Consider the following 15916-nt stretch of genomic DNA (forward strand, 5'->3'; position numbering starts at 1 on the left):
CCTCCCTACTGGATGACAGCTGGTTATAAATGAGACTGATCAACATAAATGAACATTAAAGAGTCATTTACTGCTCAAAACATCTGGTTTATGCCTTACCTAATGTAGAACAAAGAATGTATATTTATTTCTTGAGGCCTTATTCAGGACAGCACTTAAGCATATGCTTAAATCCCTTTGAAGTAAAAGCTTTGAGTTAAGCACATGCCTTAATACTGTTCCAAATACAGATGGACTCAAGCACGTGCTTACATGCTTTCTTGGAACCTGATTGATGGCAAAGCACTAGTATACTTTGTTCGTTAGCTAGCACTGGTGTTTAGTACTTCATTTAATTCAAGCTACTTTTTGTAAAAGTTGCCCAATATTAATATTATATCTTAGTTGCAAGTACTTATTGGTCGTCTTCTGAGGTCTGTAGCTTGTGGTGTACTCCCATTGTTTCTTGTTAATTTAGCTAGCAGACAGAAGGAAATGATAGTGAATATACCTCACTGCCTATGCAAGACAGTGTCAGATTTCTCACTTAAATCCAGTTCTGTTTCCACCCAGGCTAATTATGGACTTTAAAGTTGGATTAGTTGGAAAGCTACAGTTGATAAACAAGAAATGATTTTATGGAAGTGATAAACAAAAAGCTAATGGATTTAAATCAATAAAAAAACTCAACCGCAAGGTACTTCTAGAAACCAGAGACTGAACCCACACAAGCATTGGTCATGCAGTGCAGCATGATGGTCTGGCTCTGGTTGCAAGCATTTCTTATTTGTAAACCACACCGAGCCTGTTGTGTAAAGTATCTTTGGAGGTTCTACTCCTCCAATCTGCACAGCCACCTACGCAAACGGGGGACCACAGTAACAGCTCATTTGGGGTAATTAATCATGCTGCATCCACGCCAAGGTGTAGATGAAGGCTGTGTTAATGGAGTCATTAGCGTGCCGGCTCTGTGAATCCATCACAGGAGAAGATAAATATGGCTTGATGGCCAGTAAAATGTCTCCAGGTGGGATTTTGATGGGGAAAGATTTTAAAATTTGCATTTGGCATTCTGTTGTTCTTGGCGCCACATCTCTTTCTAATGTGACATGAAAATGAAGGTTTCACTCAAGCCTCCAAAGAAGGAAACCACTTAACAGGCACATCTTTTAAGGAGAATTTGGGAAGCAATGGGAAGGAGGTGGGAATCCTTTTATCATAACACTTGGTGTCCATATCTACAACCACCGACATAAGTTGGGAGGTAGGGATGGAAAGATTTGTGTAGCTCCATAAAGATTGTGACATATGACCCCGTCTTCTGCAAAGCATTAAGAAGAATGCAGAACAAACCTGATTTATTGCAGCATGCTGGCAATATCTACTGGTGTATTTATAATTTGCTATTTTGTATTAGCAAATTACTTTAGCAGTGCACCTAATTTTTAAAATTGCAAGTCAAGGATGAAGGTCAATAAGCATCGTGACTAATTTCCAACAACACCGGAAATGTCTACATTGTGCCCGGTGGTCATGCTTATTTAACGTGCATCCCCTTTTTGTGCATGTGTGTGTATGTGCAGGATACAGAAGTCCTTAACACGGCCATTCTGACAGGGAAGACGGTGTCTGTTCCGGTGAAAGTTGTTGCTGTGCACGAGGATGGTTCCGTGATCGACGTTTCAGAGTCCACTGAATGTAAATCAGCTGACGAAGATGTCATAAAGGTAAGGGGGCTAAACTAAGGTGTGCAAGGTGAAGAGATGGAGCTTCCCCTTTCTGCCCCCCCCCATTGTGCCCCTGAACAGAAGCCAACCACGATCCCTGTCCTTGTGCTCTCTGTGGCAATTCAGGCCCCCAACTTTGCAGTCATGGAGTCCCCCCAGAAATGATCCAGTGTCAGTGTTCAAAAGGGCATTGGATTTCTGGAGGTTGTGCAGGGATAGCCTGCTCCTTCTGTACTGTGGAACTTAGCGATGCAGGTGCTGTCTATGTGCCTAGCAGAGCGGACGGTGTGAATCCCTGGATTGGACAGTCTGAATGCATGAACACGGAAAGTGCAGGGCCCTCAATGGTGCTAAACCAACCAAAGGGGGGAGAATGGAATCATGGCCCTGCCTCGTTTTTTACTGGCTAGCAGATCAATGCTGCTGAGGGGGAAGCACGTGCTGTCTGGTGTTATACTTGGGAAGCATCAAGCCATCATTCAGGGACCCTGGTTGCCATGCAGCCCTTCTGCACCCATTATTACATAAATAGTAAGAGTTGCTAGGATTGGTATATTGCCAGGTTGCTAATACACTCCTGACCTTTTTGACCTTGTTTTTCCAGTCCAGAGCTTCTCATAAGAAAGACATTGCACTCTACCAAATTCTGATGTGGCTTTGTGATGTGTATAAGAGTGACAAAATTAGATCAAAAGTGAAATACCGGTACTATTGAAGTCAATGGCAACATTCCAGTTGACTTCAGTGGGGCCAAGATTTCACCACACGGACTTGAACTGAGTTCTCCAGGGATGAAAGACTACTTGCACTGATACATTAGGCCACCTGGTACACAAGAAAGCAGATTTTTTTTTTAATAAAAACTTCTTTATAGTAAGATCTATGGCTTTTTAAACCACCTTGTCCCACCTACTGTAGCAAAAGCAGACTTTCCTTTCAAATGTAATAGGTTAAATTGGTTCCCTCTACATTAACACCAATCAATGGAGAGACAAAGCCATTGTAAATATGACCTTTTCAAGTCATTGATTGTATAACTTTGCCACTGTTGTTACCATATAAAACAAAGTCATACAAATTATTATTATTATTTATTATGTAGACATAAAGGTAGAGAAGCATTTTAATTGGAATTGCGTGTCTATTATGTCTGCTTTTTGTTTGTGGTGCATAAGCATCAGATCTGAGTAGGATTATCTTACCTTTATCCTTACCTCTATGGAGTTTTCAAAGAGTAGTCTTGGAATGGTAGTTGTTGTTTTTTTGCCTGAGTCGTGTGGACACAGCTGTTACAGAAGATAAGGCTCTACACTTACCTCTTCCGCAAACAGAGATCCCGTGATCCAAGAACTTTAATACTAACTACCTCTGTAGCCTTTGACAAAGAACATTCCTTGTGGTCTTCTTGATAGTAATTGTGTCTTCTCTAAATATATTTCCAGATCTGACAGACCATATTTATATGTTCTCTGTAGATTGCTATTTGAAGCACCAAAGCCTGTGTCTTAGTATTTTAACTCATCAGTGTAACCTTTTTTGTAGATAAGACCATAGAGGTCTTAGTAGATAGCACATAGTTTGTCAGGGAATTTTTCATGCTATCTTAGGAAAACAAGAAAATGTATATCATCAACCTATAATTCATTTTGAAGTATATGTACATGGATTTTCACCAGATCCAAAAATTCACCCTCTCACCTTATTTTAAAAAACATGCAATGGCTGATAATGAACTCATTCCATCTGGAATGTGGTAAACCAAATACATTCCAATTTATCTCCAAAGACAATAAAGGGGTGTGGGAGTTAAAGAACTTATTTTGTAACTTTACTGGTGAAATTTTAGGGTGTCTATTGTCAAACCAGAGAAGGTGTTTGTAGAGGTGTTACTAGAAAAGGAGGTGTTTTCATCAGTAGCTTGTAAATCTTGATAAAAATCATAAAAAAAACCAAAACATACTTTGGCATGCTGCATTTTATGAAGTGAGCAAATTCTCTTATGCCACGTGTGAAAAAAAGGAATTGTGCTGAAATGTGTACTGGACTCAACATGTGCTTAATTCAAATTCTCTACATAAGGTAATTGATTGAAGAAATACAATGTTCTTTTGTCAAGCCTGGAAGGATCTGAACCAAATCATACTACATCACCCTCATCATCAAATTCAACACAATATTTTAGCAACAAACAATTTTTCCTGACTGCAGCTTCCTTAATTATGCTATCAGTTGAGGCTTTCACGTTCCCAGACCAATGCTAGCCGTCTTTGTGCACATTTGTTCAGGTTTGCTTGTATTTTTTGTTTCACTCTAACTAGAAACTCCAACCCAACACCTGGCTTGGTGACAAAATCTATAGCCAGGCAACTTTTGCTTGCTTTTGGGTTTTTTGGGGGTAAATACTTAGCTCTCGTTTTCACGAACACAAATCATTTCTGAATTATCTAACAGAGACCAATTTACAATACAGCTGCAGGGGTGATGTGATGGGGAGGGGTTATTTGTTGTGCATTTAAGTAAAATGTTTGTAAACTTTAATGGCCTGGTTCTCATTTCATAGAATCATAGACTTTAAGGTCAGAAGGGACCATTATGATCATCTCGTCTGATCTCCTGCACAACGCAGGCCACAGAATCTCACCCACCCACTCCTGTATCAAACCCCTAACCTATGTCTGAGCTATTGAAGTCCTCAAATCATGGTTTAAAGACTTCAAGGTGCAGAGAATCCTCCAGCAAGTGACCCATGCCCCAGGCTGCAGAGGAAGGCGAAAAACCCCCAGGCCTCTGCCAATCTGCCCTGGAGGAAAATTCCTTCCCGACCCCAAAATATGGCGATCAGCTAAACCCTGAGCATGTGGTCAAGACTCACCAGCCAGACACCCAGGAAAGAATTCTCTGTAGTAACTCAGATCCCACCCCATCTGACATCCCATCACAGGGCATTGCCATATTTACCGCTAATAGTCAAAGATCAATTAATTGCCAAAATTAGGCTATCCCATCATAACATCCGCTCCTTAAACTTATCAACCTTAGTCTTGAAGCCAGATATGTCTTTTACCCCCACTGCTCCCCTTGGAAGGCTGTTCCAGAACTTCACTCCTCTGATGGTTAGAAGCCTTTGTCTAATTTCAAGTCTAAACTTCCTGATGGCCAGTTTATATCCATTTGTTCTTGTGTCCATATTGGTACTGAACTTAAATAATTCCTCTCCCTCCCTGGTATTTATCCTTCTGATATATTTATTGAGAGCAATCATATCTCCCCTCAGCCTTCTTTTGGTTAGGCTAAACAAGCGAAACTCTTTGAGTCTCCTTTCATAAGAGAGTTTTCCATTCCTCGGATCATCCTAGTAGCCCTTCTCTGTACCTGTTCCAGTTTGAATTCATCCTTTTTAAACATGGGAGACCAAAACTGCACACATTAATCCAGATGAGGTCTCACCAGTGCCTTGTATAACGGTACTAACACCTCCTTATCTCTACTGGAAATACCTCGCCTGATGCATCCCAAGACCGCATCCATATCACATTGGCGGCTCATAGTGATCCTGTGATCAACCAATACTCCGAGGTCCTTCTCCTCCTCTGTTATTTCCAACTGATGTGTCCCCAGCTTATAACAGAAATTCTTGTTATTAATCCCTAAATGCATAACCTTGCACTTTTCACTATTAAATTTCCTCCTATTACTATTACTCCAGTGACTCCAATGTATCTCCAGGTTTCACCACTCTGGCAGTGTAATTAAATTTGTGACCACTTTCCGATCCAGTCACACTGCCAAATGGGTGTAAATGGACCTTCGTGTAAATAAGACACAGTCAGGCCTTAAGTGTTTCTGTTTCCCAGTATAGCCACTGAAATAAAATCACATTTCCTTTTTTGCTTTCAACCCATTTTCCTCGAAGTCTTTACCAGAGGAAACATGAATGAATATCTCCATGTGTGACCCAGCTTGATTTTCAAAGGCGCACTGTCCCCATCTATAAATTTCACTATTATTCTTTTGCTATGTACCATGATGCTGTTCTTATCTGATTAGTGGCTCTGTTATTTATCACTTCACAATTAATTCAGGTTTCAGAGGGGTAGCCGTGTTAGCCCACGAAAGCTTATGTCCAAATAAATTTGATAGTCTGTAAGGTGCCACAAGGACTCCTTGTTGTTTTCACAGTGAATTGTTGCGCTTGTAATCTCAAGAACTGAGGTGGTTTTTTTTTTTTCCACTTCAGAAAACCAGATACAGGTCTGTAAGACAGTGCTCATGGACTTACCTTTTGTATTAGTAAAGTTTCTACTAGTTCTAGAATTTTCTGTGGTTAGAGAAGATTGGATTAAGTTAGACATAAAAAGGTCAGGAAAAGGACTTCCTCCCTAATAAAATTAACATCTGCAGCCAGGGCTGGCGCTTCCATTTAGCTGACCTAGGCAGTCGCCTAGGGCACCAGGATTTGGGGGGGAGGCATTTTGCTGCCTTTGGCGGCAATTCGGTGGCGGGGGGTCCTTCCACGCTCCAGGTCTCGGCGGCAATTCTGTGGCGGGTCCTTCACTCGCTCTGGGACCCGCCGCCGAAGTGCCCCGAAGACCAGGAGCGTGAAAGGACTCCCCACCACAGAATTGCTGACGACGACCGGGAGCGCGGAAGGACCCCTGCTTAGGGCGCCAAAAACCCTGGCGCCGTTCCTGTCTGCAGCCTATAGGGAGGTTTTACATTTCAAAACACTGCCTGTTTAAAATCCAGCTAGTTTAAGCAGCAGCCCTCCATATGGGTACGCTGTCAAAGCTAGGCATGAAGTTGTTCTGGTTCCTGAATTTAAAAGGTCCACTGGAGCCAGCAACTAAAGAAGGCTTGACATGACCTCTAAGAAAAGAGACAAGCTTTCCAGTTGCAGTGGTGAATTTATACACATTGTGAAAGCGAGGCTCCTGCCCTTTGACTACTTTTCTTGTCTTTTTTTCAAAATAGTTCTTCTGCCTGAGAATAAAACCCAAGGGCCTGATCCTAGGCTTATTCAAGTCAATGGGAGACTTTTCTATTGACTTGACTGGGATTTGGATCAGGCCCTAGAACAGTAGATCAAATCCAGCACCAGTGTACACCCTGTATTATCCCATCTGCGCCCGAGACTGAACAGGGTGTAAATCGGTGCTTAATTTAGTCTGCTGTGTGAAATTTTCTGGCATCAGATTGATAGATTGATAATTGATAGAAGAGACGCTCACCTGGGACTCTGCCTTTTGGCTAGTAGAACAGGTAGACCATTAAATTAATAATTATATAATTAACCAAAGGCAAGAAGTCTGATTCTCATTTATGCTAAGGCCACTTTACCTCACCATAGTCATGTAAAGGCGCCTAAAAGTGAGAGTAATTTATTTTTTTTGGATAATTGCAACAACCTTATAATGTATTTTACCCAAAATTATTTATATGTTCTCTCAGCCTTAACTCCATCTGAATGTGGTTTTTAGCTGGGAATTTAGCAGGCTCAAACCCACGATCTGAGTTGGAATTTAGGGCTGGTCCACACTAACCCCCCACTTCGAACTAAGATACACAACTTCAGTTACGTTATTCACGTAGCTGAAGTCGAACTATCTTAGTTCGAACTTACCGCGGGTCCACACGCGGCAGGCAGGCTCCCCCGTTGACTCCGCGTACTCCTTTCGCGGAGCAGGAGTACCGGTGTCGACAGCGAGCACTTCTGGGATTGATTTCTCGCGTCTAGACAAGATGCGATAAATTGATCCCAGAAGATCGATTGCTTACTGCCGGACCCGGAGGTAAGTATAGACGTACCCTTAGCACTGGCACAGGGGTTAGCTATCTATTTCAGAAAGAACATGTAGCTGCCCCTTTTGATAAGCACCTTTTGTAAAGTCCATATTGATTTCACTTCCAGATGTGTTTCCATGTGCTGTACAGAGTTAAACCCTCTCATAAAAGTTGTCAGCTGGGTTGGATGTAATTTACTAATTTTGTGCTTTTTTACACCATTAATTCCATCCTGTATTGTTCCTTCCTAATTGCAGAGATGTCATAGTCTGTTGGCCAGAACCAAGAGCATTGCATTCTTAACCTTTTATTTCTCTTTAGTAGCTTATGATTTAGTAGATTGTTAATGAGACAATCCTTTTTGCTCATTTCTGTCCTTGCTCTGAATTACAGTGATGTAATTCCACTGAATTCAATTAAACCACTCTGGATTTACACGGATTAAATGAGCATAACCTGGCCACTTACTATTTGTGTGTTACCAAGTATGTATACATTTACAGCTACCTAGATACCATGTTGACTGGGTGCAGTATAAATACATAGGGCCCAGATCCATAAAGGTACTTAGGTGCCTAAGGCCTGGTCCACACTAACCCCCCACTTCGAACTAAGATACGCAACTTCAGCTACATTATTCACGTAGCTGAAGTCGAAGTATCTTAGTTCGAATTTACCGCGGGTCCACACGCGGCAGGCAGGCTCCCCTGTCAACTCCGCGTACTCCTCTTGCCGAGCAGGAGTACCGGCGTTGACGGCGAGCACTTCCGGGATCGATCCGGGATTGATTTATCGCGTCTAGACAAGATGCGATAAATCGAACCCAGAAGATCGATTGCTTACTGCCGGACCCGGAGGTAAGTATAGACGTACCTTAAGTCTTTGAGTTTAGGTGTCTAAATCTCAGTTTTGGCTCCACTGTGATCCACAAAACTCCCGCTGAATCCTGTAGCACCTAAACTCACTAGTGACTATAATTTCTGCCTTTGGACACGCACACGGTTACGTCTCTCTTGAAGCATTCAGTTGCCTAAGTCGAGTGCAGGGCCTGATCTAGTAGGTGTGCTCAGGGAGCTACCTATTGCCCACCTTATGACTGTTAGCCCAGTGGCTGAATTCTTGTCCTGGAGGTGGGAAACCCAAGTTCAGTTTCTCCCACCAGAGGGGGAGAAAGAATTTGAACAGGGGTATCCTGACTCTGGAGAATGCTGTGACCACTGAGCTATGCATATTCTCATGTGGGACTCCCTCAGTCTCTCCTGTGGAAGCTGTTCTACAGTGGATAAAGAATGAAAGAGTGATTGTAACAGGGGGACTGGACCCCGGTTCCCCCACCTCCCAAGTGGGGGCCCTAACCCCTGGACATTCTCACTGCCTCTTTCTTTCTCTCTGGCTGAATGTGACAGTGGAACAGTCATTGGGCCAAATTCATCTGTGCTATAATTCCATTTGTTTCAGTAGAGTTAAACCACCGAGGAATATAGTCCAGTTTTTCTTTACTGAATGGACTCTCAACTGCACTTACTAGATTCACCGGGCCTGATTCAGATCTCACACCCGTGTAATGCCACTGATATCAGCACAATTACTCATGATACACCCTGTACTTAGGATCAGGCTCCTTCTGCCTAATCAGAAGCATATATTGAAAACATCGGTGTCATAACATCCTGAGGACTGTGAGAGAATGCATGTCCCTTGTTAGCTTGCCAGGGGAAAGCACTCTAATGCATTATTCCTCACTTTCTGGTAATATGCTGCCTAATTATGATGAAGGTCAAATTCAAACCATTTCTGCCCACTGCTTTAGTACCGCAAACCTTATCTTGAATCCTCCATACTAATGTTATTGTATAATTAATGTATAATTAATGTTAAAACAATAGAAGACCTAATTTCCCCTCCTCTCCCCGCACTACTTTCTGTCTAGCAGTAGCTAACAGGGCTTCATTTCTTTATCTGATATTGTAACGAGCAGTAAAGCTGGTGGTTGACATAGATTGAAACATGACGAGGGAGCGGGAGAAACCTTATAGGAGAGCAGGGGGCTCACCCTTACTCCTCCCCTCCCTGCTAGCCTGTCCTTAAGGCCTATGTCAAGATAGGGGATACATCTGGGAATGAGCCTTTCTGGAACAGGATTAAGTGTAAACACCATTTCCGGTTCTGTGTTTGTACAGCACCTAGTACAATGGGGTCCTGGTCCATGACTAACCCTCCTCCCCTCCCTCCCCCCGATTCGACTGCAGTACAACTAAATTGTAATGTCTGGATGGGCTGGGCTAACCGCCTAGGCTTATGTTTTCAAACCTGGGTCACTACAGTTATGCTCTGGAACATGACTACTGTGATTTTCAGAGGTGGGGAGACCATGGGCGCTTGGGGCATCTGAAAACCCAGGCTCCCAAATTCTGAAAATGTTGGCCCTAGTGCTAAAGGCCTGAGGGGACTATTTAAATACATTCAGCCTCTCTGTTACCTACATGGTAGGTAGTCCTTTCAAGTGTCCAAGCGCAGAATGGCAACCCTGCATTAACGCTGATGAAGGAGTATGCAATCCCCACTCCCCCATCCCCCCCCCGTCCCCTCGTTCTACACTCAGAGCCAGGTGGCTGAGGCCCTTTCAGGATAGTAATTTTTCAGTGACATGCCAAGCACATATATGACAGCTGCCATAGCAGTGATTGAAACGGGGACCTCTGGAGCTAAAAACATGAAGTGCTACCGCTTGAGCTAATGCTCCCTAGCTGGGCCTGTAACAGGGCTTGTCTACACTTCCCGCCAGATTGGTGGGCAGCGATTGATCCAGCGGGCGTCGATTTATAATTGACCGCTGAGTGCTCTGCCATCGACTCCGGTACTCCACCAGAACGAGAAGTGCAAGCGGAGAGCGTCAGCTGTTGACTTACTGCAGTGAAGACACTGCAGTAAGTAGATCTAAGTACATCGACTTCAGCTACGCTATTCAGGTAGCTGAAGTTGCGTAACTTAGATCGACCCCGGGTGCTGGTATAGACAAGCCCACAGACTCATGTTCTCAGTGGATCAGCCACATTAAGGGGGTTTTAATTTTTTTTCAATTGGTTTTTAATTTCTTTGTGACAGAATTAAGAGTCTTTGGCCCAGATCCACAAAGGTAGTCCAGGCTCCAAGCTTCCAATTATTGCAGTGTTTGCAGAGATGTTGTAGCTGTGTTAATCCCAGGATATGAGAGACACAAGCTGGGTGAAGTAATATTGTTTATTAGACCAGCTGCTCTGCTGGTGAAAGAGACAAGCTCTTGAGCTACACAGAGCTACTTCAGGCCCAAAGAAGAGCTCTGTGTAGCTTGAAAGCTTGTCTCTTTCACCAGCCACAGGCACCGACTTTCCAATGTGCCGGGGCGTGCTCGACCCTCAGGCCCTGCCCCCACTCTACTCCTTCCCCCACTGCCCCACCCTCACCTGCCTCTTCCCACCCCTGCCCCGCTTCCACCCTGCCTCTCCCTGAGCTCGCTCCGCCCCCTCTCCTGAGCGCACCTTCCCCTCCCTCCCAGAGCCTCCTGAATGCCGCGAAACAGCTGATCGCAGGCAGCAGGCACGGGCAGGGAGGTGGAGGCACCGATCTGCAGGGCCTGCTGGTGGGTGGGAGGCGCTGGAGGGTGGGGGGAAGCTGATGGGGGGGGCTGCTGGTGGGTGCTCTGCACCCATCATTTTTTCCCTGTGCGTGCTCCAGCCCCGGAGCACCCATAGAGTCAGCGCCTATGTCACCAGCAGAAATCAGTCCAACAAAAGATGTTTATTTCACCCACCTTGTCTCTCTCTATTGATTTCAGCGGAAGTTAGGAGTTTAAATAGCTTTGTGGATCTGGGCTCTTGTGCCTGATTCTCCTCCTCCTTGTGCCCATTTACCCCAATATCTCTCCTGTGATTTCACTGATGTACCGCCAGGCAAGAGGCAGAAGAACCAGGGCCAATGTTTTCACTGGGGAAATGTACCAGATTATTCAAACGGGGTTGAAACTTGTTCAGCTGACCTCTGTTTAAACTCACCTGATTACAAGAAGGGTCCCGGATACTCGAGCTTGGTCTGCACTGCCTGGGAACAAGCTTGGAATTAATCTTGAATTTGGGGGGAAATTTCCGCAGCGCGAACAAAGCCTGAGTGTCTCAGTCCAGGTTAGGGAGAGAAGCTGCTGCCTGAAGTTGTTAAGATACAATTCTTTTGCCAGGAGCTCCAAAAATAGAGCTGGCGGCATTCATGATTTGCAGGCTTTGCTGTTGCTTTGTCATTAAAATCTCTGATCAAGGGTGTATCCCACTGTAAATAACATGGACCAGGAATATGAAGGCTAATCTTATCTATCAATCTGTCATTTCTATAGTGTCTGTCACCAGAGCTTTAATCAGTGCCCAGTCATTTCCCTCAAGGAAATAGTTCATCCCAGGAGCCCCAACCCTTTCTGGAAGCAATGGAAATACTCAGATGCCAGCTTGGTTGATGGATTTACCTTGGTAGCAATTGGTTTATTACAGCATGCCTTTAGCCAGGTTTTTTTTAAAAGTCAGTTACTTTAGTGCTGTTGAAAGATTCAGGACAGACAGAACAGGAGATGCCAACACTATCTCTTCACGGAAAAGATGGTCATGAGCACCATCTTTTCCTGAAACTGCCTCAGCCAGTGGGCGTGAGATGGTTCCATTTAGTGGGTTCAGACCCAAGGTCCAGTCAGCCTTTTTCAGTGCAGGCCAAAAAGGCACTAATTGGTGCCACTGGACCAGTATCACCAAGTCGTAGAATGGAAAATACTTAGAGTCATAGGGCCAGAGAAAATGAGAGAATGACTCTGTAGCCCAGTGCTTAAGGCACTCCCCTGCGACCTAGGAGACCCAAATTTAAGTCTCTGTTCCAATAAGTATGTAAGAGGACAGATACCTCAGTGGTTTGAGCATTGGCCTGCTTAAACGGAGGGTTGTGAGTTCAATCCTTGAGGGGGCCATTTGGGGATTGGTCCTGCTTTGAGCAGGGGGTTCGACTAGATGACCTCCTGAAGTCCCTTCTAACCCTGATATTCTATTAAGTATTTTATACCAAGTGGAACCGTTTCAACAAGAGATATTGAGGGAGACCCACCCATTCCCCCAGTGATTTGGGCACTCTCCTGGGAGGAAGAGCCCTGAGTTCAAATCCCTGCTCCACATCAGCCAGAGTGGGGATTTGAGCGTGGGCCCCCTCACATCCTGGGGGAGTGCTCTAACCACTGCACTAAAAGTTGGGCTGGGGCGGGGGAGAAGGCAAGAGCACCACCATTGTTCTGGGTAGGGCACGATCTGCTAGGCAGCTTTGGAAAATGCCCATCAGAAAATGCCCACCAGAATGGCCCCATCAGGTGAGATTGGTAGTGGAATGATAACCTCGAGGATCTAAATTTTGGACATAGGTGCCTAAAGTGGCAGTTAGACACTCAATTCCTTTGTAGAGCTAGCCATTAGCCGTGCAGTGCCTCAGCTCCCCATCTGTAAAATGGGGATGATGCTACTTCCCTACCTCAGAAGGGTGTTGTGAAGATAAATACATTAAAGCTGTAAGGTAGACCTGACACTTTCATAATCCTATATAGCAAAGATTTATTAGCCTGGCACTTTTTAGACAGTTTATGGCATAACGTGTGTGTCTTCTGGAAGCTATTTTTCAATGCACAAGGTCTTCAAAGGTAGTTGGAATGTCTTGTCTGAGGGAGGAGCCATTAAGAACACATCGTGATGACGTGCAGTTACACAGCTTTCGGGAGAGATGCTGCTGAGAGGAAGACAAAACTCAGCGGCTTTAGTATTTGGCTGCCATTATAGCAAACAATGCAAAAGGGCATTAATCCTAACCCTGGGAAACGATTGCTTCAATATTTTATGTGAGTCTGAAGCGCAATATTGCTGAGGATAAACACTGAATATTTCATATTAAGAGATGAACTGAGAGAACACTGGCCAAATTAGCCATAACGAGGTTAGCAACAGCAAACTGTTGTGTGCAGAAAATGGTAAACTCTTAAAAGCTTTCAGCTCCGATTCTGCAGCAGATTAATTTTGCTTTATAAACTGTAATGCATGGGCCACTTAAACATTTTAATTAGGGATGTGTGAACCTCTTGGAGTTTGAGGCTTTATACTGCTTCAACTATTGTTCATGCTAGGAAAATGAATTCACCCTCCTGATCCCTGAGTACGTACTTGGGAAGTTCGGCCGAGCCGCCCGCTGTGCAACCATGGCCACACTGTTGTTGTCAGTGCGTTAGCTCGAGCAGAGCTAGCGCCTCAGTCTACCCACACTGGGAAGCACCATCCCAGCTGCAGTGTAGACATACCCATAGGGTTCTCGGCTACAGCCAGGCAACTGTATGGAAGACATGAAAAAGTGAATACAGCCCACTGTGGTGGGACCTGGTGGGAAGGAATGATACATACCCCTTTAGCTCCTGCTCCAATTGGGAGGGCTGTAGGGTGGAAGGTGGGAATAATGCTATGCATATGACAGAGCACCCCCTGGGGGGTGAGTAAAGATGATTTGTGCACTTCATTTTGCTACCTAGGTATATAGCAGGATGGAAGAGACGCCTTCAGCCTTAATAGCCCAATCCTGAAATGTGTTAAGTGCCTGCCAAGGAGCGCTGAGACTCTGACCTCCTGCTAAAGTCCCTGGGAATTGTGGTAGCTCTCAGAAGGTGCTCAGCATCTTGTAGGATCGGGCCCTTACTTTGTGCTCCCTTGGTTCTGCGGGCCTTAATCAGATTTTGAAAGCTGTATGTTTTTGTAGTTTAATTGATCCACACCTGCATTTTGGTAATGTGTTCCAAGATGCACTCCCTGGAGAGGTATAATTGGACTTGAAGACAGAGATGATGAGGCTGACACGCCACCATCATTTTGAAGTACCTGCAGTAAATTTATTTGACATAAAAAGCACCTGCCATTGACAGATACCAGCAACCTTTCTCCTTCAGGGGGAGAGGCCTCTTTTTTGCATTCCCGTCATGTGGAACTGGGAAACTTGAATAAAACTGATCTTGTTTTCCTCATAGGTAGAGCTGTAGGAGATGAAATGTAAAGGCAACTTGAAAGCCATGCAGCCTTGTTGTTGGGCACAAGACTTCTTTAGAGAACTGACACCCGACTGTGTTTTGTCAGGGTTTTATTTATTTATTTATTTATTTATTTAATCCAATCAGAAAGAACATCAGCGATTTATTGGGTTGACACCAGTTGGGTAATTTAAACTAAGCATGAAAAAATAGTGTAACTAACTCTGTGATACAAGAGATCATATGGATCATATGGATCATATTCACTCTGTGTGGCCCTTTCCCTTCTTTCCCTTGCTTCTTGGGGCTAAATCCTGGTGTCCTTATTCAGTAAATCCCCCACTGGCTTCAATGGGAACAACACCTAAGACCACGTCTACCCGATCTGGCGGGTAGTGATCAATCTATCGGGGATCTTGTCTAGACGCAATAAATCGATCCCCGAATCGACGCCTGTACTCCACTTGGCAGGAGGCTGAAGTTGTGTATCTTAGATCGACCCCCCGCCCCCCCAAGTGTAGGCCAGCCCTAAGGCTTGAATAAAGATGGCAGGATTTGGCATTTTGTTTTCCACCATGGATTCTTAGGGCCTGATTCTCATTTACATTAGCGTCACTTTATCTAGTAGTATAAAAAGGCCTTAAAGACCCACTGTCACTGCCAGAGTGGTGTAAAGTTTCCTTAGTGGTAATGAGAATCCGGCCCTTAGTGCAGGGTGCATGTAGTTCTTTGAGAGACATAAGCATAAAGTAATGGCTTAAAATCCTCATTAAAATATTTATGATCAAGGTCCTTACGTTCAGCAGCAAGTGGCACCTAAATTTTGCAACAAAGCCTCTGGATGTTGCAGCTCTCCAGTGTGACAGATTAGAAATTCTCTGGCAGTTCCTGGGGAATTAAAACATGGTGGCTTTCACTGAATTAAATACAAAAACAAATAGCCCTTCTGTTATTGATTTTGATATTGGATTCAGTTTATTTTGCTCTGCCTTTAAATTTTCAATGTGCTACAGAATTTTGTATGGACAACATGATGTGATGTAGAAGTTGCCAGCGTGGAAGATACCATTTTGGCACCTGGGTAGGTGGATGTTGAGGCTTTTAGTTACTGGGAAGGTATGGTTAGTAGTTTGTAATTGTTGGATTAGCCAGCATGGGTGCTTCTATTAAAATGATCGGCAGTGTTGGCATTTTAAATGACATTGGTAGGTTCCAGAGTCAACATCCTATGTGATGAATGGGTACTGTTCACATTTAAAGCTAGTGTTCTAGACTGTGGCAGTGAACACGATCATTTCACATTTTGTTCAGATTTGGGGCTTTTTATTCAGAACCATATGAGCTAGAAACTTAATTTTGTTTTGAGAAAATGAAG

The 15916-nt window shown here is 44.1% G+C and overlaps 1 protein-coding gene across 1 annotated transcript in view; it reads left to right on the forward strand.

Annotated features, from left to right (window-relative positions):
- Window positions 1–15916, forward strand: part of TMEM132B (transmembrane protein 132B) — a 379313-nt gene that overhangs the window by 307203 nt on the left and 56194 nt on the right. The window contains exon 5 of the mRNA XM_034791339.1: window positions 1563–1706. Within this exon, the coding sequence (XP_034647230.1) occupies window positions 1563–1706 (144 nt within the window). The remainder of the gene's footprint in view (window positions 1–1562; window positions 1707–15916) is intronic.

This window comes from Trachemys scripta, chromosome 15 (genome assembly GCF_013100865.1).
Source record: "Trachemys scripta elegans isolate TJP31775 chromosome 15, CAS_Tse_1.0, whole genome shotgun sequence".
Taxonomy (NCBI): domain Eukaryota; kingdom Metazoa; phylum Chordata; order Testudines; family Emydidae; genus Trachemys; species Trachemys scripta.